The 26,227-nt window shown below is 33.4% G+C and overlaps 2 protein-coding genes across 2 annotated transcripts; one reads left to right on the forward strand and one right to left on the reverse strand.

The window, feature by feature from the left end:
* The first annotated feature begins 8,014 nt into the window (after positions 1-8,014).
* LOC125838841 (probable tocopherol cyclase, chloroplastic) lies at positions 8,015-16,048 on the forward strand. Its single transcript, XM_049517869.1, has 10 exons — positions 8,015-8,360; positions 9,176-9,420; positions 11,053-11,132; positions 12,034-12,110; positions 13,177-13,346; positions 14,076-14,173; positions 14,638-14,745; positions 14,961-15,077; positions 15,291-15,440; positions 15,721-16,048. Exons 1-10 carry the CDS (start codon positions 8,077-8,079, stop codon positions 15,898-15,900), a joined length of 1,509 nt encoding a protein of 502 aa, XP_049373826.1. The 5' UTR covers positions 8,015-8,076; the 3' UTR covers positions 15,901-16,048.
* Positions 16,049-16,617: 569 nt separating this feature from the next.
* Positions 16,618-25,949, reverse strand: LOC125838666 (uncharacterized). Its single transcript, XM_049517707.1, has 10 exons — positions 25,919-25,949; positions 25,611-25,735; positions 25,424-25,496; positions 23,795-23,899; positions 22,616-22,820; positions 21,208-21,409; positions 20,791-20,984; positions 20,109-20,262; positions 19,449-19,613; positions 16,618-17,079 (listed from the first exon to the last, which is right to left on the reverse strand). Exons 1-10 carry the CDS (start codon positions 25,947-25,949, stop codon positions 16,618-16,620), a joined length of 1,716 nt encoding a protein of 571 aa, XP_049373664.1.
* Between the last annotated feature and the right edge of the window lie 278 nt (positions 25,950-26,227).

Here is a 26,227-nt window from a genome sequence, read left to right on the forward strand (position 1 = left end):
TCTCACTGCTCTGATACCATGACAAAACCAGCAGCATAAGCTGTGAAACAATATACTTCCTCCATTAATTGAAGTTGAGCTTTCACCAACAATCACAGAAGAAAGAGAGAAAAGATATTATTGAGAATGTGAAAAACTAAACTGTAATCAATACAATGTATGTGTTTATATACACACTGATAGAATCTTCACACTTCTAACAAACTCAACTAAATATCTATGCTGAAATGGTAAACGTGTGATTCCTAACTAACTAACCAACTAACTTTGTGAATGAACAGTTGTTGACACCCAATTTTGGACCTCCACAATATGAAGTAATCATTTCGAGCTTCTTCAATTTTAAATGATTTAAAATAATTAAAAAAAATTATATAAAAGTTAAAATATATATATATATATATATATATATATAGTTTGCAAGTTATTTCAAATAGTTTGTCACTTTTTATAATTTTTAAATAACAATATGTCTTTTATATAGTTTTGTATATAATTAGTATTTTTATGAATATTCGAAAATCGTCTCAAAAAGATTTTAGTTTTACTTAAATAGTTGGTCAATTGGCTAAGTTAATTAATACTTATATTTTTGAGTTAATTAGTTTATACTTAAGTTAATTATTTTATTTTGTTTAAAAATAAGAAGCTCATAATTAATTTATATTAATTCATCTTATTTAGTTTTTAGCCGAATTCACGAATATTCATCCGATTTGGCTAAATTCTTAATTAGCTTGGCCGAATTTGCAATCCGTGAAGCCATTTCCTAATTCCAATCTAACTTACCTTCTTGGACCTTTTTTTGGACCAATTTTAGGCCTTTTCTCTAACTCTTCCAGCAGGCCCACTCTTAATTCCCAGCCCAAACCCAATTCTTCTAACAAGACCAATAATACTATACTAAAAAGAAAAATAAAGCAAACTCAGCAGTAACTTTAGAATACCAAATCAATACCCAACCCACTCCCGTACGCGTGCTCTTTTTCCTCAGCGAGTGGAATTGCAAACAAACCCAGAAACAAACCAGTACGCTGCAAATCCAGTAGCGATTCCAGTCCAATCGCGCTCACCAGTGACTCTAATTCAATTGATGTGTCGTCTTCCTCCCATCCCTCTCACACTAGTACAAGCACAACAGCAAAAGCATCTGCCAGCAGCTGTGAGTCCGTCCTTGTGGCTTTGAGATGGAGCCACGTTGACGCCCAAGGACAATTCTTTGATCCGGAGCGTCAATTTGCCCTTTCCTCTTCCGAAAAGGGTTGAAACTTCAGGAAAAAGGTGTTTCCTCGAAAGGGTGAAAGATTTTTTATTTTGAATTTCAAATTTGGACCCTAGTTTCTGTCCGTTTTGAATCCATTTCCCCCCATCTTTCCAACCTAATTTCCCTTCTATATAATTGCATCTATTCACTGTTGAGGGGGGGGGGGGGGGGAGAGAAAAATATCAAGAAAGGGTATAAGAAGTTGATCATAGTTCACTTATAAAATAGCTTACCGAAGGTTTTAGGAATTGACTATTACAGTTGAGGAATCCCTAGAGAGATTCTCTAGTTCTATATTTCTGGAGGTTTCTTCATTCGGTTTTTATTTGGATTTATTAGTCCGTTGCTCGAATCGGAATCCGTGTGGAAGAGGTCGCTGCCCCCTACTCGTCTAGCCTCCATTCGCTGCTCCAAAAGAGGTGTAGTTTCTATACTCTTAGATTTTCTCTATTAGTTTTGGAATTAAAGAACGTTATGAGTGGTGGTATGTGAAATGACGAACTGCTTCTGATTTAGTTTTTCTAGGTCTTGATATAACTTAATTTGGTTCTGAAAATTGCCTGGATCCCTATCTTGTTTTGCTCGAGTAATATCCTCTTCCCCTTTAGTTGTATTGTGATCCTGTCATCGAGTTGATGCCTTTGAAAGATGCTAAAACATGCCTTTTCCATTTACCATCTCTTTATTAGAGTTGTCGATATTAAGTTTTAATTTTTCTATTCATATTCGACAGTTTATAAAGTCTATGCCATAGGTTGTGATATCAATTTTCCTTCATGTTGATAGGTCATTTTATTTTATTTTTTTAATTTTTTGCTTATTATGTCCTACTTTGCTCCCTTTCTTTTTCTTCACTGTTTGAAGCAAAAATGCTTCATTGTTCCTTAGTAATTCTTAAAATTTGCAGCCAGGGGTCCTAAGTCTCTTCCCCATTAACCATTGCAAAGTGTTTAGCATGAGCTCTTAAAAAGTTATTTGGAGAGGAGTATGGAATTTTATCCCTTTTATTGTGTTAAGTGAAGCTTGCCTCGCTTTGTGGCTACTTGAGGAAAATTATTTTTATTTTTTCTCGAATTATCTACGAGCTATAGAAGCGACTCTTTGATTGTTGTACTTGTCCAATTACTCCCTTTGAAAGATAGTTTCAAGAAGTATCTTAGTAGAATGCTAACATTTAAGTCTTTTGCTTGCTTTGGGTGTGCTACTGTAATGGTGTCTCTTTTGACATATTTGAGAAGCTAGATTGTCTCACAATTCGTTTGGCTACTTATTATTACTTTCAATAATAATAGTAATAAAAAAATAATAATAAAAAATATAAAATATTCTATTTATTTACTTCCTTACCATTTGAAATTTTATCTTCTTTTTTTTCATACTAATTTCTATCTTTTGTTGTGCATGAATGAATTCCTTCCGAGTCCACGATGGACTCCCTTCCCTTTGCATTCCCAAATTGAGCCATAAAGGCTCAAATATCTTTTCATCATCGAGTCAGCCAGTTATCGGACGTACAGGGCAGAATGTGAAAGGCTGGGAGCTGGAAACTGAATTTTCAGGTCCTAAAAAAACCAAAAGAGGGCAGTATACAAGTGTATACACAAGTATACATAGGAAAAACAGCGACATACGGGTCTGGAATGACCATACAGGTGCTGGAAATTTGAAGTGGGATGTCTACATTTGATATACAGTTCGATATACAAAAAAATGGATCGAAATACGGCCTATATACATCGATATACACCCTTGGTATACGCAGGTCTTTGGGGCGAAAATGGGCCTAAAGTCCAATAGATTTGGCCCAAATTTGGGCATCCTCTTGTTATTGCTATTGTGTATTTGATTGTATTAACTCTCTAACCCTTTTATGTGATTTGGTTTTAACTTAATTAATTCCCAAAAAATAGCCATGTCTAGTTTTACGTTCAAATTTAAATATTCATATTTTTATCTATTACTTAGTTTTATTTTATTTTAGTTGTCTCACAACATATGAATTGATTACCTTTTAAAATAAAATAAAATAATAAAATTTCCCTTTAGTTTATCTCTCTTCCCATAAAATATGGATTTTATTACTTAATTTATTATTATTATTATTTTATTTTATTTTTTTTCTAAAATTAGTCATTTTGGTCAAATCGTCGGTCAACCGCAAGTTAGCGGACATTCCGAGGGACTAACACCTTCTCGGAATGTACATTGAACTTCGAACCCTTTTATTTTCAAGTGATTTTATCTGTTTAAATCTTTTGAAAAACTTAAGATTTTTTCTTGATTTTTTACTAAAACATTAAGTGGCGTCTCTGACCTTTTGGGAATTCAATTTCTCTTAAACCATAAGTTTAATCGATTTTTCAAAAACTTAGTCATCTTTCTTTTATTTACATTTTCGAGTAAAACAATAGTGACTAACTAACTAATTCTATGAATGAACAGTATACACTAACTGATCTAATCTTATCACTAGTCTCAATGTTCTATTTAGCCACCTAAAATAAATTCGTGTTCATATGAAGTAGAGTACAAAAAGTGTATTGTTTAGAGATCACGTATGGTAGAAAGATACATTTATTTATTTCTATCAAACTATATTTATTAGTTAGTTCAAGAAATCGGTAAAGCATATGTGTATAACACACACGCTAATGTGACAATAAGTTCAATATAATAGAAATTCTATTATACTATGATATGATAGAAAGATTCATTTATTTCTTTCAATCATACTTTTTATTAATTAGTACGTTTAAAATATGGACAAAGTTTGTGTGTACGTGGCAAAAAATTCAATAAAATAGAAAATTTCTTATAGTATTATAGAAAGATTCATTTATTTCTTTCCATCATACTATTTATTAGTTAGTTCAAAAAATTGATAAAACATATGCGTATACAAAGAATTCAATAAAATAAAAAGTTTCTTATAATATGATAGAAAGATTCATTTATTTCTTTCCATCATACTATTTATTAGTTAGTTCAAAAAATTGATAAAACATATGCGTATACAAAGAATTCAATAAAATAAAAAGTTTCTTATAATATGATAGAAAGATTCATTTATTTCTTTCTATCATAGTACTATTTATTTGTGGTAGTTAGTTCAAAAAAAATGGGCAAGGTATGTATAATGCCTCCATTACAATGTGGCAAAAAATCAAATAAAATAGTGAAAGTTGACCTTTTAAAAATACAATACAATTTCTTCATTATTCTCTTATGTAACCATCGCCAACTCCACCATATTTATCAAAAAATGCCACCCATTTGAACTTGCAGCACGGTTATATATGGAGTGGCTGCGTGGGTCCTGTAGTAAAGATTAGTTATGAGCAGTGATGTAATCAGAAATTTTATCATGGGTGTTCAAGAATAATGATGTGTGGGTGTCAAAATAAAATAAAAAAATATTGTGTTATTTGGAGTTCAAACTCGGAACTCCTTCATCAAATGGACATTGTTACCACTGCGCCAAATGCCAAAGGCATAACTTTTTTCAAGGGTGTCCAACTTTAAATATATGTCCTTTAAATGTAATTTTCTAACGAATGGTGTCCAGTTAGACACCCTGAGTAGCTATGCCCCTAGTTATGATGATGATGATGATCGTGACGCAGATGAAAAGAAAAGGAGAAAGAGAAAAAAAAAATCTTCATTTCGGAAAAAGACATATTTTGCCTTTATTAACACTTAATAATAGAGAAAATCCAAATTAATAACAATTTATAGGCACTGTCACCCTCATTTAGAAGATGTGAAATACGAAATGTATCTAAATGGCACAATGAGACTTGAGAGTCGTGTTAGATTTGTTCAAATGAAAAAAAGATGAAGTTTAAGATATTTAAATAAAATATCTAAACTAATTCGTTTATATATTCTACCTATGAAATTTGATTTTTTTTTCATTTTTAAAAATGTAGCCCACCCATAGAGGATAGGGCTATAATATTTAATTTACACTTTGTTTCACGTGGTCTTAACTAATAGTAGTTTCATTTTTTGTTGGAAAGCTAAAATATCAAGTCTTTATTTTTTAGGCTCTTATATTTTATTTTTATTTGAAATTATTATCTTTTATCCTATAAATCGAATGATTTCTTAAAAAAAATGTTCTTTGATTTTTTCTTTTAGGGGTAAAGTCAATTCAAATTTAGTACATAATTTTTTAAAAATTTGTGTTCTTAAATGTCATAATATTGATGTGGTTTTTAATTTATAAAAAAAATCCATTAATAATAAAATAAAAAGTGTTAAATTTAATTGTTTACAATTTAAGAATGTGTCATTTTTTTAAATGAACTAAAATAAAAAAATATAATATCTATACATATAAAATATATTTTTTTAAAAATAATATCTAATTGAAATTCCTCAATAGTGCAGTAGGTTCCAACTCATGCAAGACAGCAAGAGTAAGCATAGAAATGTCTCAATTTATTATTTTTAATAATAGAAACACTAATATTTTTCTTCCACTGTTTTAGACATAAAAATACTTTATTATATAAAGTATAAACCAATTTAGGTTATAACTAATTAAATAATCATGAATAATTTTAAATAAATATTAATTAATCATCTGATAAAAATATAATAGTACTTGATTAATATGTTAAATACTAAAAGGGAATTTAAACTATTAATATGAGTATATAACTTAAATTTTATGATCTTAAAACTAATAAAATTGGCATAGTCAAATAACGAGTGATTTCAAGAGGATACATTTTTCACATTTCATGTAGAGCTGATTGCAAACTGTACATTCGAATTCGATTTAGTGCAAATAAAACATAGATAACTTATCCTCCAACTTCAATGTTAAAATTATGAATTTGAGTTACTATTTAAATTTAAGAAAATTAAAAATCAGCAAGGCAGTTTCTGTTTAAATCTTAAGATTATAGGTTCGAATCACTATTTGATTTCAATTTAGTAAAATAGACCAGCTACGTCTCACTTCAATTTTAAGTTTAACGCTTAACCATTAAAAAAAGAAGAAGCTATTTCACTTTATTTAAAACTTTTAAGTTGGAGTCCATATTATGTTTGACAGTAGTATTTAGATTTCTTTTTAAGAGTTTGGATGTATTTTTTCAATAAAATAATTTATATCCTCAATTTTTTAAAATCTAGCAAAATAACTCAACTTGACTTTTTTAATTCTACTATAATACAAAAAGTAAATAACATTACTATTGAACATAGAAAGAAATCACATGAAGCTAAGTTTTCGTCTCCCATAACATCGCCAATAAACTACGATTTTCGTTATTGAAACAAGCTTGGAGCAAAATTTTCATCAAGATGCAAAGTCTAAGAAGTAAAATCATTTGTTAATAAATCTATTCATTAATGCATAAATTAAATAACACTAATAAATAACTATTCTTTAATAAATTTCTCCCACATTGCGTGAATAATTTTTTCTCGTCGAGTATACATTTTTCGATCAATTATTCTTTAATTTTATTGGTGGAAAAAATAAATAGGGTAATTTTTATAAAAAATAAAAGTTAAAATAATATTTTAAAATTAAATAATAGTAAAAAGTAAAAATGCCTTTTTTATATTTGATATTTTTATGACCAAACAAAAAAATTGAAATAAAATAAATAATATATAAAAATAAAGTGAATAATATGAAATTATTATTTAGATTCAGTTTAGTAAAAATTAAAAATTGATAAGTCATCTTCCATGTCCAACTTTTGTGAGTTCAAGTCGCTTCTGGAAAGTCTAAAAATATAAGAGAAAATTGTCAAAAATGCCTTTGAACTATGTGAAAGGAACAAAAATATCTTTCGTTTATAGTTTGGTTTTAAAATATCCTTACCGTCAATACTTTGACTCAAAAATGCTTGCAGTCAATACTTTGGTCTAGAAATGTCCCTATAGTTACAAAATGGGTCAAAAATGCCCTTTACCGAATAAATATATTATTTTTTTCTCTTTAAACACTTCTTCTTCCTAGTTAAAAAATTACTCTATTAAAGACCACTATTCTTGTTTTTTTTCTTCTAAAATCACTTTAACAAATAAAAATGTAGGAATTGTTTTTTTCTTCTTAATCTCATTTTATCAATTAAAATAGAATAACTTCATGTACCTTTTCGACAGATAATATATGTCACATATATAAGATCATAGTATATCTATCATTAATTTATATTTATATAACGATAAAAAATAATGATAATAAAACAAGAAATATTTTCATTTTTTTATTTTTTTTCTGAATTGAAGTAAGATAAACATTTGCTAATTAAAAAAAAACATTATTAGAAAAAGAATGTGTTAAAAGAAAATAATAATATATTTATTTGAAAAATGAGCATTTTTGACTCATTAAATAACAATAAGGGCCTTTTTGGACCAAAGTATTAACGACATTTTTGTTCATTTCGCATAGTTTAAGGGCATTTTTAAATCAAAATATTACGGAAATAACATTTTTGAGTCAAATTATAAAGGGATGACATTTTTATTCATTTCAATTAATTAAATTAGTCAAAGTTCAAAGTAGATATTTAATTTTTTTTCTATTTTTGTACTTTCCTTTAGTGAAAAGGGATGTAATTTAAATTATGTCCTTAAATGTTTATAATTTATATTGCAAAATTAAACTAGTTATAAAATTATAGTTATGATATCAGAAAAAGACTGTAATTAAAATTATGTGTTAAATATTTTTGTTTGCGTATATAACAGGGGGAGTATTATACTGTGACAGAGGCAGACAGTTGCCGCTCTGATTTCACCTCAAAAACTCTACAAATCCCACCTTTGGTCCAAAATCAACCATGGAGAGCTTTTATAGTGTTTCCGCCATTTCTCCAATTTCGAAAAATGTTGGATTTTCTAGGATTAGGACCGATTTTGCAACTTCAATTGCAAATGGGGAACTTTTTTTGAATAATTATTATTCATCTACTATCCTGAAGGTGCAGTCTCAAAAATCAAGACATGCATTTGTAGTCAAAGCAGATTCATCTGTTGACACCACAAAGAAGGAAAACAGGGAGCCTGTGAAACCGCTTTACTCTTCTACGCCTTCTAATCGTCCTCTTCGAACTCCTCATAGCGGGTAAGAAAACTTCTAATCCATTTCCTTTAATTGATGATTTAGTTGAATGGAATTCAAATGTAACAGTAATTTTCTCAGAAAAAAGATTTGATTTTTAAGAACCCGTCGAATTTGTGTGCTTGGTTTTTAATTGAAAAGTGAGGGAAGAAGTTGTTGGGAAGAATTGAAAATAAGGGTATGTCAAGGAACTGTTATCTTTTAGGTAAATAAATGGTTTCTTGCTTATATTCTTGTGTTCTGTATGTTACAAAAAATATCATTTCATTTGTATATAATCAAGACTAATAATCTGAGAGGTGGGATTGCGTGGTGGGGATGGTGTCTAGGGGGTGTGTTGGAGTATAGGGAGGAAACAGTCAATGTGGAATGTCACTTGTAGAATTTATTTTTCCTACTTCCATTAAGGAAGTAATTTTCCTTATTTTTAAGGAACTTATTATTATGAGAGGTGGGGGTTGGGTGGTGGGGGTGGGGTGAAGATGAGATGTGTTGGAGTATAGGGAGGAAACATCAATGTAGAATGTCACTGGTAGAATTTGTTTTTCTTACTGCCACTAAGAAAGTAATTTTCCTCATTTTTAAGGAACTATATTTTCTAAAAGAAAATATATACCAAATATTTTGACCAACTGAACATGGAAAAATTGGAAAACATTTTCCATTTCCTCCATACCGAACACACCCCATGCAGTATCTGTTGAAAAATTGGAGAGGTGAACTGATTTGGAGTTAGAATTTTCTTTTTGTTATCTAGAATGCAATGTAGAAGCCGAAGGAATCCATTTGTGATAGCTTACTTTATTTTGATACCTTAGGTATCATTTTGATGGAAGTACCAGAAAATTCTTTGAAGGTTGGTTCTTTAAGGTATCAATTCCAGAGTGCAGACAGAGTTTCTGCTTCATGTATTCTGTAGAGAGTCCTTCATTTACCAAGAAATTAAGCAGCTTTGAGGAGCTGCAATATGGTCCTCGGTTTACTGGTGTGGGAGCTCAAATTCTTGGTGCAGATGACAAGTACATTTGTCAATATAGTGAAGAGTCTTCAAACTTCTGGGGAAGTATGTTTTTTTCCTTTTCTATTGAATCTTGTTATTTTGATCTAGCAATGTCTGTCTTTGTTAGCCGTATTAAGGCCCGTCTATTGAAGTAGATGATTGAGCTCTTCGCATGCTTAGTTGTGATTCTCTTAAGTGAAAGCTATTCCTATCCTTTTTAGGAGAAGGTTTTTGTTTTCCTTTTTGAATTGCCTCTAAAGTTATTCAGAGCCTTGTCATTTAAATCAGGCATATAAGGAGTTTTCTCTTTGTGACCACCTCCAAAGTATTGCTGAGACCATGATGATGCAAACTCCAATGACTTTCTTTACTCATGACTGTTCTCACTTATTCTCTTCTTGTCAATCATTTTAAGAAGAGGATTACTTTTCAACATAGCATACATGTTTTTTTTTTATATTGACCAAGAATCATGACTTGTCGGTGTTAGACTAGTATCTTTTCCACGTATGTTAACAGTGTTGTCAAAGACGCACTTATTGGGAACTTCAATCAAGGCTCTAAGGCATACTTTTCACTGCCAATGAGTGCAGTTATAAAAATGTGACACTAAACAATTTCACTCTTATCATATATATTTTTTTTATTTTTTTTATTTTTTTCTTCAATTTCCTTGTTGGTATATGTCACTCCCCAAAGAGAGCTTTGCCTTAACATACTTTGAATTGAGATCAAATAACTAGAGGTAGATAATCAATTTATTCTTTCTTCTCCTCTCGATATACTATACTACTTCAAAAAGAACTTTTTCCTTCCCTTAGCGTGAGCAAATAATTGCAGAATCATTTTCCTACTATATCTTAAGAAGAAGATGCGTTGGTTGAAATTCTCATATATATATATAACTAGAAGTGGGCGGTAGGAATTTAACTAGATATAGGATATTTTTTCCACCACAATTGATCATGATCTTTACTAGCTTTACAAAATCAATGATCTGCAAAAGAAATGTTCCATCATTTGTAATAAATAGGTGTACATCCTTCTTGTACTTTCCCTCCACTTCCATGTGGAAGTGGAGGTGAAAACCTCTACTCTATTTTATTTCATTTCGTAGATATTCGGGTATTGCAAAAAAATATTTTGAATTAAAGCTTACCTCATATAATAATAATTTTTGACATAACTAGACTTACTATCTCTGATAAAATACTAATAAATAATAAAACTCCTATAAAATAAACACATACACAATTATATCATAACTAAAGAATCTTCCATAAATATTTGAGGCATCTTAAGAAGAAACTAAAAATATATTTTAAATTTTTAATGTAAAACCGATGTTCTCGAATACGAACGCGATTTCAATAAAACTCTCAAATTTAGGCTTGCAAGCCTTCTATACCAGAAAAAGGACAACCGTAAACACCTGAGGTGTCAGTGTCACAATATGTTTGTTTTTCATGCATACAATCATTAATCTTGGACTAGTCATACATATTTGTAGCCTTTTTCCATTTGCGCGTGTTTTCATTAAAGCCGAACGTTATTTGCGCTTTGCACTTAAAGCCCCAAAGGACCTTAGAGCCTTTTGCATTTTTCGCTTGCGATAACACTCCGTATGTAGCAATTTATTCTGTCCATTTAAAAAATTTCCTAGTGTACTAACAAATACCAATATCTCATGATCAGGTAGGCATGAACTGATGCTTGGCAACACCTTCGTTGCCCAAAATAGTGCTAAGCCCCCAAATAAGGAAGTTCTCCCTCAGGTCTGTACTTTTCATTGTCTGTCCTCTGTTAAACTTTTATTCTTCATAAGTAATATATTTTTAGAGATCATTTTCATGACATTACAGGTTGGACATTGATACTGCATTTACCTGAGCTTACTTAAATAATCACATGATTACATTAACCATTGAGTAATTTATTCAGCTAAACACCAATGATGTTGCACTTTTATATAATTGGCAAAGTGTTTGTAGGAGTTACTTGAAGCTAGCCTCTACAGTTCTATTTAATTTGAGTAAACTATTATTATAGATTTCTTCCCTACAAAACTTAAAGATCTTGACATGGTTGTGATAATAGCTACTCCATCGGTTTCAATTTGTTTGACCTACTTTCCTTTTACTCAGATCCCAAAAGAATTACCCTTTCCCTTTTTAGCAACTATTCAATTCTAACTTTCCTCTTCACCCACCCAATCCCCCCAACCATTTGACTATCCCACCCTTGAACCCTTACTTCCCATTGCATCCCACTTCCATAGTGTTTTGCCATCACATATAAATGCTCTTAGGACAATATTTTCTTGCTTACTTACCGAACACTAGAAAATAAGTAAGAAACCCACTTAATTTCCCAAAAAGAACATTTTCCGTCATACCAAACTCACCCTAAATGAATAAAAACTTGAGGCATTCTTTTCAAGCATAGCTTGTAGAATAAACTACCCAAACAAGTAGCAGTGCGCCAAACTCCCAAGGCATACGAAGTATTAACTTCAGCTATCATTGGTGAAATATCTAGAAGAATCATTTGGTTATTCATGACTGTTGACATTTCCTATAAGAACAAATATGGGACATTAAGTTTTTCTTAACTCTATCATTCACATCCCCAGTATGCCCTATGATTGACTGTTTGTCTTTCTAATGGCTTATACAGGAGTTCAATCGCCGTGTCACAGAGGGTTTTCAAGTTACCCCACTTTGGCATCAAGGATCTATTCGCGATGACGGGAGGTAGTTATTTCATTGAGAACTTCTTGTATTGTTTCCAAAATGCATATTCTCTTGAAACATAGTGTAGAAGAAATCAAGTTCAGCAGCAGTTTTTTGCTTCAAATTGTTGTGATGTTCTTAGAGTATTAGTATTTCTTCGTCCCATGATGGGTTCCCATCCTAGGGTACTTAAGTCTACATGATGTAATGAGTTTGATTTACTTTTTCTCCTTTTAGTTACCCTCGTTCGAGGAAGGGGGAAAAGGATATGGTGCTGGATTTAACAATCCCAGGGTCTGTATTTAATATTCAATCACAAGCATATCAAGGTTGTAACAAATACTGTAGCACAAAGCAAGGATCTTGTTTTACATCTGAATGGACCAGAATGGAATTCTCATTACAGTTGTCACCAGTGAACTTTAAGAAATGCAATTTACCCCACCTTTAGAGAACCAATTGTTTTATCTTATAGCTGCATCTCAATCAGTTCTCTTTTTAGGAAAAAAACACCAGAAAGGTGAAAAAGTTATGACTGTCTGTTGAAGTAAAACTTGAAAGTGAGTCTCTTATGTGATTTCTTCATCTCCAGGTAGAAGCAGAAAGAAACGGTATTAAAATCCATAATATCTGTCCCCACTCCTCTTGGTTCTTCTCTTCTGGTGCATGATTGCGGGATAGAGTTGGGAAATTGACTTGGTATAAAGTGTTTGGGGAAGGTTTTATAGCCTCTCTTCAATTGTATGCTACCATGGTATTAGCTAGGGTTGTTACTGAAAACAATTTCTATTGTCTCTCTTTTCAAGCAAATTTCTCTTTTTTAAGCGTTGACAAGTTTTCTGAACCTTGCTGATCTCCTTACCCATTCTTTAAGAACAGTCTCTGGTCCCTTCTCCCATATGTGATGCTATCAACCAGTTCATGAATAATATTTGATCCCTCTTATCTCGTAATCAGGTTGATTGAGCCTCAGATACTTTATGCTCAAAGTTAGGGAAGAGAAAATTATATTTGTATTTTCCCCCCTATACGTTTATCATGTGAGAAACATAGGCGTTGATCAATTGACATAACTTTACTTTGACAGGACAGATTATACTGAAATTGTGAAAACTGCTAGCTGGGAGTATAGCACACGGCCCATTTATGGATGGGGCGATGTTAACTCAAAGCAGAAGTCCACGGCAGGATGGCCTGCTGCTTTTCCTGTATTTGAGCCACATTGGCAAGTTTGCATGGCAGCTGGACTTTCAACAGGTATATCTAACTCTTTTCCCAGCTTTTCAGTTTTGGTTTGGTTTTTGGAGCACTTTTCTCTTCTCATATTTCATTCATGGAGTTCTCTTTTGTATGAGTTGGAAGCTCTTCATTAATCTAAACTCAATAGCTCTTTTAGTTTGATCTCTTCGCCCAGTTTGGAAATATATGATTCTATACACCACTTTACACCCTCCTTTAAGTCTTCCAATTTTTCAATTTTACCATGTTAACATGTTTAATACCATAACTTGGATCTTTATGATCTTTTGATCTGGATTGTGATCTCGACAACCATGTGATAAATATGCTATTATGTAATCTGATTTGTCATTTGACCATTTCCAGTGATAGATAAGCCTAATAGGTGTTTCTTAGTTATAGTGATATCTTTTTATTTTGCGATGAAAGAGATGATTCTTAACTATGCATGTTGAACAACATTACTAGCTGGCTGAAAATTACACTTTCTTTTGAAAAACATCTTAGACCCTAAGAGAGTCGCAGAACTTTAGGATTGGTACTTGGCCTGTATAGAATAAAGAAAATAGAAAAGATTGGTATTTTGTACTATGCCTTAGAAACCAGATTTACATTTCATGTTCTTCAGTATTTGAGCTAAACTGCAGATATTCATCAGCGGAAAAGTTGAGTGCAATGTTTTATGTGTTTGATAAATCATAAAAAAGGAACAAAAGGGAAAACCTAATCATCAATTTCTTCTGCCAGGCTGGATAGAGTGGGATGGTCAGCGATTTGAGTTTCAAAATGCCCCTTCTTACTCCGAAAAGAACTGGGGTGGTTCCTTCCCAAGAAAGTGGTTTTGGGTACCTCCTGCCTCCTTGACATCTCACTTTGCAGAATATTTTCCATTATTTGCAGCTCCTTATTTGTAGCCAACTTTGTCTTAGGATTGTCAACTATTATATATATCTTGTCTGCTGTCCTGCCTTTGGGAATTGGGATCACTAGTTTAGGGATCTGATATTTGCCGTTCAGGTTATAGTCTCCATGAGATTTCTGTGAGGCAAACTTCTGAAGAATGGAAGAATACGAACTATTTGTTATTCAATTAGCCAATGTGGAGACTTACCTATATTCTCCAGAAACTTCAGAAGGGAAAAAAAATAAAATAAGTCGGTGGGCATAACAGACAAATATGCTGGTGAAAGGAAGAAAAGAAAACAATCAGTAGTTTGTCAAACTGGTCATATATGACACGTTTAATGGCAGAAATACAAGAAGTCACTATTTTCCTTTCTCAATTTGCACCCGATCTTTTCAATTACAGGTCCAGTGCAGTGTATTTGAAGGTGCCATTGGAGATGTTGCTTTGACTGCTGGTGGTGGATTAAGGCGACTTCCGGGATTGAATGAGACTTTTGAAAGTGTTGCTCTGGTACTTCTCTCTAGCTTAATTTTCTAGAATCTACTTTTCCCCCCTTCTTTCTTCGTTGGTTACCAGTTTTGTTGAACTTGATTTGAGCGCTCATGCATTCAAATGACGAAAGAGAGTGTTTTTGTACTGTATCTCGAAGCTTCTACTTTACTAGTTTTGCTTTACTGTGTTATTTTACTAGCTTTATTAATCCTTATGCTTAACAAATCTTGCAGATAGGAATTCACTATGGAGGTATCTTCTATGAATTTGTTCCATGGAATGCTAGTGTTAGTTGGGAAATCACTCCCTGGGGTAAATGGCATATATCTGCGGAGAATGAGACACATATGGTAAGTTTGCATTTTGAGAATATAACTCCTTCGTCAATGTCTTGCATTAATGCTGAAGCCCAGCTTAGCTTATTGGATAGCCTTTACCAGATGAAAATTAATGCCCTAATCAATTCCCAAAAACCCTGAATTTTGTTGATTAGCTGGAAGCTGATTTAGTCGCATTTGTGATTGATTCATTAGCTATCTAATTTGGATATCCAACTTGAACAGGTATTACTAGAAGCAACAACAGAAGATCCTGGAACCACATTGCGGGCTCCTACAGAAGAGATGGGTCTCGCTCCTGCGTGTAGAGACACTTGTTTCGGTGAGCTAAGACTGCAGTTGTGGGAACGGAAGAGTAATGGGAGTAAAGGAGAGGTAAATATTTATTTTTGGGGCGTACTTATCATTTCTGGACGTTAAAGTGGAGATACATGTACTCATAAGGTGATGCAAGAATGTCACACTTGGAATTTGAACTCGGAGGACTTTTTAGGTGTCATTTGGTTTTAGGAATAAGAAAACCTGATCTCCATATATAACTGTATCATACAAAGCTGCCTTATATTACTAACACTGGAATTTACAGTACTCCCCGTTTTATACTGCATTGCATCAATTGCTTCTTTTAGTTAATTGATACTATTGATGTTTGTAGGTTATTTTGGATGTTACTAGCAATATGGCAGGTCTAGAAGTTGGGGGAGGGCCATGGTTCAACACCTGGAAGGGAAAAGCAGAGATGCCGGAAATTGTTACTCGAGCTATCAATGTTCCTGTGGATTTGGATGGCATATTCAGCTGTGTTCCTTCACTTCTCAAACCTCCTGGCCTTTGAGCATAAGGCAAAAAGGGAGCAACTTTATGGCAAAACTAGTTATAGAATGAGAATCATTATACTTGATTACATTTTGTACATAGCGTCATCTTGCCTATTGACTTGTCTCAGGTTGCACCTAACAGTATTTTTATGGAAAATCTTATTGCTAGTATAGCAGAATAAAACATAACCTTTTTTGGTTGGAGTAGAAAATTGTTTTCTTAATTCCCGTGAAGGAAAACCTAATAAGGGTCAACGCGAGGATCTTATTTCGAAGAAAATCTCTAGAGTTTTCCCATATCTGAACGGGTCTGGCAAGAAATAAGATTTCATATTGAGCTTCAAACATGTGCTATTGGGATGAGATGGCTCAATGAACCATAGAATTTTATTTTATTTCCTGAAGCACACGGGACATAAAGTGATTGCATATTTCAACATACTTACTAGTAATTCCACACGTGACATCTCATTTTGGTTACATTTTTTAGATTAAAATTTGATTTTTGATGGAAGACAAATCTGGTAAGTTGAGTACTGCATTACATAACCAAATTTATTTGATGAACAAATTGTCAAAGGCATTGTGCAAGAAATGTCCACTAAAATGAATGATAAGGACCTAAACTCTAAAAGTAGCAGAATTCTACCAAGAAAAAGAGAAGTAAAAGCTTTAAGACCTTTAATCATTCGGGTTCAGAGAAGAACAGTGGGGCAATCTTGTTTTTTCCTTTTTCATCGGCTTGAACAAGCATGACCTTCATCCAAAGGTTCGACTGGCACTGCATATGGCGAAGTCCAGTCAGCATTGAAGACTTCTTGAAGTTGTGAAACAATGGCTGGTTGGTATGTCCCAAAGCTAACACCTGCTGTGGTATAAAAGTAGTCCCACACCAGGTTGCTGGTGCTTATGTGTGCACGCACATCACTAACTGCATATTTACCATGATTAACCCGCGTATAGCCAGGATACATATTCCCAGTGGCAGCACCATTAAGTGCTGCAGGTCCAGTTGAATTGTATCCTGGAACAACGTAATACTTGATCTCAACTTTACCAGAACAGTGGTTGTACTTTGAAGAAGAGCATAGGGTGTTGGAGTAAAGCAGGGACTTCAGATACTGATCTGTATTGTTTATAAAATGAGCCCACTTTGCGACCAGTATTTGAACCTTTGCGCCCTTGGAGAAGACAACCTGCATTCGGAAATTATAGAAAAAAATTAAAGTACACCTAATTTCACACGCGGGATGAGGGTAAAGCTTGAATCTATGAAAAGATCTCAAGGTTGCTCTAATCAAGGATAAACACATGCTATCCTGAGATATAGTGATTATTCTAGATTAGGGAATTGGTATTGCGTATATTCGATGTCATCTTTTATATATAGTAGTTTCACATGTAAATTTTATAGATCCATTAAAACAATTATAATTCTACGAAAACATGCATGCAATGGGTAATCAATGCAACAATTACAAATAAACCTTTTAAAGTGCGACAAGAAACACCAAAAGAGGGTTGTATTTCAATGTTTAAAATTAATTCCTTTTAAGCAACCTACTATAAATTTTGAACTTTGGTCAGTAGTTAGAAAACTTCCAATAAAGTCATAAGTTTATCTGCGGCAGGGTTTGAACCTATGGTGTATGCAGTATGTCTAACCAACATATCACGTGTTGTGCTTTTACCACTTGACCAAAGTTTTGGGGGCTTCAATAATGGTATATTATTAGTTTAAAAAATAAAAAATAATGGTCTATATATTAACCTTTACCATTGTTGTAGACTGAAATGGGGCTACAAGATGCTTTTTACTACTGAAACCATTTAATGGACAGTAGTATAAAAAGCAAGAAAGCTAGCTAATCTCCAGCTCATACCCAGTTTCTCCCATATCCTTCCACTATGTTGCCACAAAGGAACACAAACTATCTAGTTGAGTAAGCTGCAGTTTTAACAATTCCTATTTATACTTTTCCGCAGCTCCTTTCTATACTATTCTTTTTTAAGAGACTTCATGTTGAAGTAATTTGTCTTTTGCAATTACCGCTCCTTTTATTCGTTAAACACTCCTTGAGCATAAACAAGAACTTAAGTATTCTCAGAAGTCAAAAGCATATAAAAAAGACCATACTATGCATACCAATTACCACCACCTTTTTTAACAATCAAATAAAAAGAAGAAGAAGACCATACTATGACAAGCAACATTCACTAAGAAACATGAGAAAATTGTGATCAGCTTCCACAAAATGAGTTTTTACATGGTTTATCATAATATTTGATTGCAAACCTGGCAATAGTATATTTACTACCATACTTTAACCTGATATTGCACCATAAGTATTTTGTAAACCAAAATAGGTAAGGAGAAATTATGAACAAACTAGCAGATTTATGCAGTACAAAAAGGAAAAAGAATAATTAATAAGCAGAAACTATCCTGGAGAAATTCTACTAAGAATTTTCATAATGATGAAACAGCTACCATGATTGCCGCCTAACAGCATCCAAGCAACAATTCATGACAAAGCTGGAAACGGCAGAATGCAAAGAACTGGATTAGCCAAATAAGTTGGTGTACACCCCCTTGCCTAGTAGTAGGATCCGTCTTTTCCTAAGAATTGAGTGGAGGCATTTACTTCTTACTCTATTGACAGAATTCTTTTTGTATTCAGCTTACCAATGTATAGTTTGTCGAGTGTTCTTCAACAAACCGGCAAACTCAAGCACAACTACCAATTCCAGTTATCCTGGCTCCTCAAGTTTGAGTTGGTTGATAGACGGAGTGATCGTCAAGGGCCTAGGTTAAATACCTAGGTCTGTACTTAGAACAATATATTTTTTCTCTTCTACCAAAGAATACATCATTTTGAGAAATTTCAAGTAGGCAACAGGATAGTTTTGGCATCAGATTCAGTTTAAACTAAATGAGCAGAGCCTCATCATATTAGGAGAACATATAGTTCATCAGTAAAAGAGGATGCTCTATTTTATTAGATTCAAACAGCACACATTAGAGGAGTAACTTCTCAGTAGATATTGCTTTTAGGTTTCAAGGGAAAAAGTGCATCATTCATTTGAGCTGTATCGGCACTAGTACTAATCAGGTATCAAGAAATACCTAATTCTAAAGTTTCACTTAAATCCATTTTAAAACTACAGAGGAACCATGCTGTCAAATACACTAATAAAACAGTATGAGAAATCAGAGGTCAAAACAGATACTCCCTCTGTTTGAATTTATGTGGCATAGCTTGAATCGTCATAGAGTTTAAGAAATAAATGAGGACTTTTGAAACTTGAGGTCTAAAACATGCATAGCATTTGTATGGCTATATAATCTTTGAAACCTGTGGCATTAAACATGTCATACCATTGTGTGGTTGTAAAAGATTCTCAGTAAGGGTAAAATGAGAAGTTGTAAAGTTAATGTTCCTAAATTTAGAAGTGCCATTCTTTTTGGAACAAACTTAAAAGGAAAGCGAGTCACATAAAAGAAGGTATATATGTCTATAGGCTGGATATAGAATAACATGCAAAAGATAGAAGCACAAGTTACCTCTGAAATAGCTGAAGAAAGTGATGGCCAATAAACTGTTTCTTTTGTGTATCCTGACTGACCAAGCCAATCCATGGTGTTAATTCTGACTGTTCCTCCTTTTCCTACTGATTTAATGGTGTCCACCCAAGCCTGTTCATCTGTTTGGTACTGACCAAACAAGAGCTGCAGTATGGGACTGCATAAGTATAATATTTACAAAGGACATGATTGTAATGATTAATTCTTTTTAGCAGTTAAGGCACATTTAGCAGTTGACTTGAGGATATCTAGATTAAATGGAGATTATTGATTTTATTTAACAGTGTCCATGAAAGCGTAAAAAAAACTATTTATATGAGATCTAGATAAAAAAAAGGGTAGCATTTAACTTCTGCTTCAGTCTAATGAAATTAGTGTATCCACATTTGCAGGCATTCCAAGAAAATCTAATTTGCTCAAGAATTTGGATCAGTCATTTCTGGACAGTTCGCTACATGATTAAAGGGTTATATAAACATGATGGGATGTATATACTCACTGACTTCCCAGAGTGTACATAGGAAAAGAAAAAAAATATGAAAAGGAAAAATGAAAAACAAAACCCCAAGAGATAAATGTCATATGAGAACAGATGAAAATGAAGATAGTTGCTAGTAAAAGGTTGTAGTGACCACATACCTCTGGAGGAGCAAATGAAAGATAGTTGGGTTGAGGATCGGAAGATGAATCATTGACTCCAGGTGTTTCTATGGAAATGTGAGACATGTTTGGGTCTGACAATACAGGGTAGCCAGAGACATGAGCAATTTCCACGTATTTGGGAAGTGGTGATCTGTCGAGACACAACATAATGGCCTATTAATAACAGTAAGGCCTGGGGCAGGAAGTTCCTATCAATTCATTTTCTTAGTAAGGAAATTTGATCACGTTAAAGTCAATCCTGAGCTTATTTTGCAAACTTGAACACCTGATGTTTCGAGTGCAATCCTATCTCTCTTCTGAATACATCAGCAAGGAGGGGTTTCAGCAGAGAGGTATGGGCAAAACTATAACAAGGTATTTAGCAGCTCCCCAAACAAATTTTTGCAGACTTCAGAATTTGGTTTGGTTATCTGTACTTTCATTGCATAAAGGCATCGATTTTTCAACCTGTAGAAGTAGGAATACCCCAAAGCATAGACTTTTGCACACCAATATGACTTCTATTTTTTCATTCTCCTTTGTTGCTTCTTTATGCAATTATTATGTGCAAGAAAATATAAAATAATTCCCCACTTTTATAAAGTTGCTGCAAGATGTGGAGAAAAAAGGAAAAAGCCAGTTACTTGGAAGAGTGTCTGCATCTTTATTTTTCACATACCTGCACCTTTCTTTAGGATTTATAAAATGGGACCAACATGGAACCTTGCGATTAATCTGCCATTGCTGATCCCAAACTGATCTTGTGTAAGCTGAAACATTAAGGTGGGAAAGTTTCCAAAGATTGTTATAGTAGATTTCAACCTTTTCTGCTATTTCTGAGCAACCAGTGAGATATATTCCCACTTCTTTCACCTGAATAAAATGGAGAACCAGGATAGTTTCATAAACCAAGAAGCAAAACAATAAATATGAACGCAATGTACTGGAATTCAGTTATGGCATATGCTGTCCACTTTGGAAGGGAAGATAAAATGTTGCAGAATCAAAAACTCTTTCTTCTGCTGTTCGCAAATATGCAAAAAGGTCAGTAGCACTGGGTGAAAATTATGCTTATTAATTTGGACCAAAGTTATACCTGAGTAAGAGATTTCCAGTCATTGTTTGCAGACCCAATATAAACATCTCTACTGTCTGAGATCCAAACTTTAGCATGAACTACACCTGATCCCCACCAGTCGCTAAGAAGCAATGTAACATTCTTTACATTTGGCCTCCCTGAAGCTAAGTTGGATGGTTCTTCCGTGTAATCGGGAGAAACTCCAGAATGCTGTAAAAGTCTGAACTATGATTAGTTCCAAGGGAACTGGAGAAATCACCATATGCACATACAAGCCAAGCAAACACCTCATGTGTTCCTTTGGTGGCTGAAGCATGCATAAAAGAAATTAAAGCATATACATAGGTAAAGAACATAAATATTTCTATTTTTAGGTCAACTACGAATATTGAAAGCTAGAATAATCTTGACATCCACGTAGCCAAATAAGAGCTTCCTTAGAAAAAAAATTACAGCTGATGTTTCATTTTCAGCCTTCCCCTATACAATTTTGACTTTTTTTATAACCGAGAAATCCCGAGGGCCAGTTGGCGCACCATTCAAAACTCGGTGGATAATAGACCCACTCCTCTACCCTTCCCTACTTAAACACCCATCTTTGTTTGCAGATTGGTTCAAACTTGTGACGTGCGCCTAACCACACATCGCAAACTGCATCTTACCAATAGACCAATGCCCCAGGTGTTCTAGTGGTAAGATGCAGCTAGTGATGTGTAAAAGGGTAAAGAGATGCTCTTGAAACCCTATTTTTGCTAGGATATAATGTCTTTCATCTCTTTCCCTACTTGACTCGTAAAGGAAAACACGAAAAGAGACCAGCCAATTACTCTGATTGACAGAATTAGAACTTTATTCATTCATGAAGACATACAAGTTGATCCAGGTAACCTGTGCCCAAGCCCGAAATGGAAAAACTTAGATATCTGATAGCCAAATATGTAATCTTTACGATCCAGCACTTACAGCAAGTTGTAACTCAGGGCAAGGTAAAGTCTTGAGTTTATATTGGTGTTTTACAACCAAAGACCTAATCTTCACTCAACATGAAAGTTACTCAGCATTCTAAAGCACCAATTGAATTTAAATAGCACTGCATATGAGCATATCAGGTTAACCAAAGTTTAATAATGGATTATTTAAATGAAAGTGATGGGAACACTTTTGCAATCCTTCCGTTATTTTAAAAAATGACTCTTTTGTCATCTTGTGAGTATTTCGCCTCTTTTTGGTTCTTTTTCTCGTTTTGTTTTGCATCTCTTTTTTCGGGGGAGCCAGATTTGGCGCAAAAAGGATGCAGCATAAAATCCTTTTTTCATGTTTATGAAAGTAATATTAATGATTTATGTTTAATGTATAGCAGCAAGAAGCAGATATTTGATAACAAATGACCTTGTTGTTTAGGCTTAAGCTATACCTACAGACTTACCTAATTGGAAGTTTGCGATTTGCAGCATTTTCTAATGCTTTGTAGACTTTCAACCCTTCGTTAGCACCAAATCTCTGTAACTCCTCTTTTGAATATCCATAATCCCCTGAACGAGGATCAGTGGGACGTGGTACTAATTGCCAATATTGTGCAATTATGTCCAAACTCTTTGAAGAGTTTCCAGCCAGCCACTGAAGAACATCCGCTGAAGTAATCATCAAAGCAAAATTAGGATACAAAATTACAAAGAAAAATCAACACAATTAACAAGCATATATCTGACTTTACAATAACAGCATGCCCACTGAAATCCCACTAAGTGGGTTCTGGGGAGGGGTAGGGTGTGTGCAGACCTTATCACTGCCTCGTGGAGGTAGAGAGGTTGTTTTTGAAAGACCCTTGGTTCAAGTGCATCAAACTCAAGTAAAAGAAGAAGAAAACAATGACGAAAGCATAAAAGCATATATCTGTCTTTATGAGCTCTAATTAGAGGCTTTGAGTCAATGAACTATGAACAGAAATTCTCTCGGTATACAAGGTCTCGACTAACTATGACGTCCTGGAGGTCAACGAAAACTCAAGATTAAGACTTTCCAGCAACACATAAATGGAAGTTAACTGTGACATTGCTAGCAGATTCCAACAAAAGATGACTGCTCACTTTGCCACAGTCGAACAAAAATGAATATATGAAGCCATTCTCTCAAAAGATCACCACTATACAGATATTAAGACATGGACACTCCGCACTTTGCTTCTAACCTGACTAGTCATTGCCCAATGCAAGCAGCCCCACCCCTCCTTCTCTTTTCTTTCTTTTCATTTGGCATCATTTACCTATAGTCTGCTACTATCAAAACTCACATTCCAGTATGATTCAATCTTAAACAATGAACATCCAATATCAGATTAAATATTCATTTCCCTTTATTCTAAACATAAAAAGCAGAAGAAGATTTTGCAAAAAGTTGCCATTTTCAAATATCTGCACATAAATTTTGGGGACAGAGGACATATTCACTATGAAGAATTATCTAAGAAAACACATAAATTAATTTGGCATCCAAGGGATGGCGCCCGGAGGTCTCACATTCAAATCTCAATGCTTCCAACTGCTCGAAATCTGGTACGGACACCACACCAGAGTCATATAAAATAAAATTGGGTGAGTAAAGTTACCGGTGGAAAGTACTCCGGCAACAGGAGCAAGTTTGGGCATATCAGTGGGAATAGATTGAACCAGCCAAGCTTTGCATTTGGAAGACCCATCAGCTCTTGTTGTTGCTGTGAGAAAAAGGAAGAAAATAGTGATTATGCACATGCTGCTTCTGCTTCTGCTTACCTCTCTCTATCTTTCTCTCCGTATAAAAAGCCTCCAATTTTCAAATCCCAATGATTTTTACCCTCACCGGCGTATAACATGGCGCTAAATATTAAAATAAGAAAAATGAGTATATCGTTTTGGGTTAAACCCTCATAAATAATTTAATAAATTTAATATTAAATAGTATATCATCGTATTAGTACATGAATCAACCACCATAAAGTCTCTTAAATATGTATTCTTTTATCCAATTTGAAGTAAATTCATGAATTTTTTTTTTTCATCTTCCAATTGAAAATACGAATGATTATGTTTGCCTTGACAAAAATAAATAAATCATGAAAGCCTATATTATATATCACCATAGTATATGAATCAACCACCATAAAATCTCTGTATTCTTTGAATCTGATTTCAATTTCATGTTGGAGTAAATTCATGAATTTTTTTTTGTTCATCTTCTAATTAGAAATATGAATGGTTATGTTTGCCCTTTACAAAAAGAAAAAAACCATGCAAACCTATATTATTATATATTTATAAAAATAAATATTTGTACTAATGTGAAGTACATTACATAAATTTTATTACCACTAACTCTTTATTATCTAAATATATGTAACTCCCACTAATTATATTCATTATAGGTTTTACTCCCACCTCGCATCCTCATACATGATCTCAAATGGATTAATATTATATTCATAACAACTCTTTGTGTTCCCCAATCATATCCTATAAATAGTGACATTTGACACAATATTATACACTTAAAATAGTTGGAATTTTTTTTTTTTTGAGAAATCTCTATATATGCTCTCTTCTCTTGTCTTTTTTTTTTGTTTTTTGTTTAATGTTTCTGTTTTTGTTTGTTGTTATTATAAACTTTCTATTGTTTTGTTGGTATTATTATTGAAAATTTACATTAGTTTGTTGCTTTGTATACATTAGCCTAGCATGTGGTATTTTAGTATCCTCATTTGAATATTGTATTTGTTGGAATGTATGCGTCCACTTGTCTAGATGGGACCAGGTCCTCAGCACAGTTACAATAACAGAAAATAAACAAAGTGCTGAAAGTAAAAATTGCACAATAACTTTACGTGGAAACCTCCTTGCTCAAGGGAGTAAAACCACGACCTGGCCTGCCAGGACTTTTCAAACTTCTTTCACTAATCTTCTCCAAGCAAAAGTAAAAACAAGTTTACAAACCGAGATTAGCCTACTAATCCCAACTCTAAGCAATACCTCCTATTACTTAGATGAGCCAGAGCAGATACAACACTACCCACTAAGCTATCACCCTTAGATAACTTAGACTTTGCTAAGCGGATACAACACCGCCCACTATACTAATCCTAACCGATTAATATAGACTTTTAGAGTAAGAACCTAAGTTACCCTTAACCTAGTTCTTACAATGATTCAAACAAGTTTGAAACGTTTCTTTCACAAAACGAATCCTACAATGTAAGCACTATTACAAGCAAACAAAGTAACAGCTGGTACACGAAGCTCTTGAAGTAATCGATCAGATCCCTTGTTGTTCTTGAAGCTCTTGAAGTAATTGATCAAGTCCCTTGCTGTTCTTGAAGCTTGAAAGACTCTCTCTTTGAATGAATTAATGATATTGTTGTCTTTTGTTTAGTATATACCACAAAAAGTTATTACCAAACGTACAAGCAACCTCCTTGCTTCTGATTGGTGAAGTACTCTGCAGCTTCTGACGCAGACAGCTTTTACAGCTGTACCGCACTTTGACACTGGACGAGCATACTCTGCAGAGGACCAGGTCCCTGCACTTGTGAGGAGATCATCAAAACACCAAAAGGCATAAGCTCTTATCAGTATTTGTACAAGAGTTAGTTATTTTTACTTTATGAACCTTTAGTCAATTTTATAATTAAGAATGTATTCTTTTTATTAGGAAGATATATGTACTTTTTATAATAAAAATAATGGATTTTTGTAGTAAATACCAATAGATTTGGATGGGAGAAAATATGTCATTTGCCATACAAAATTTACATGAAATATTTTGGGATAAACGTGCAAAACACATTTCCAAAACTAGTTCTAATAAAAGTCACAAAAATAAATTGTACATTTCACGTTCATTTGTATTTTTTCATCCTCCAACACACTTTATTTCACTCCATCCCCAATAGTCGTCATCTTTACCTCCTATTGTAATACATACAAATGTTTTAAGATAATTTTTTTTGATTACCTATCCAACATAAGAAAATAAATTTGAAAAATTGATTTATTTCCTATAAAATATTTTT

The sequence above is a fragment of the Solanum verrucosum genome, unplaced genomic scaffold (assembly GCF_900185275.1).
Source record: "Solanum verrucosum unplaced genomic scaffold, falcon-dt-bn FXZP01000182.1, whole genome shotgun sequence".
Taxonomy (NCBI): domain Eukaryota; kingdom Viridiplantae; phylum Streptophyta; class Magnoliopsida; order Solanales; family Solanaceae; genus Solanum; species Solanum verrucosum.

Excerpts from the sequence above, each read along its gene's own strand:
- LOC125838666 (XM_049517707.1), bottom strand. The coding sequence starts at position 25,949 with ATGACATATTTTCTCCCATCCAAATCTATTG. Across the intron at positions 23,900-25,423 it reads AGCTGTTACTTTGTTTGCTT|CAACAACAAGAGCTGATGGG; the intron begins GTAATAGTGCTT and ends TTTTTCTCACAG. Across the intron at positions 21,410-22,615 it reads AATCGCAAACTTCCAATTAG|ACTTTTACAGCATTCTGGAG; the intron begins GTAAGTCTGTAG and ends ATCATAGTTCAG.
- LOC125838841 (XM_049517869.1), top strand. The coding sequence starts at position 8,077 with ATGGAGAGCTTTTATAGTGTTTCCGCCATTTCTCCAATTTCGAAAAAT. Across the intron at positions 8,361-9,175 it reads CTTCGAACTCCTCATAGCGG|GTATCATTTTGATGGAAGTA; the intron begins GTAAGAAAACTT and ends TTGATACCTTAG. Across the intron at positions 15,078-15,290 it reads CGGAGAATGAGACACATATG|GTATTACTAGAAGCAACAAC; the intron begins GTAAGTTTGCAT and ends CAACTTGAACAG.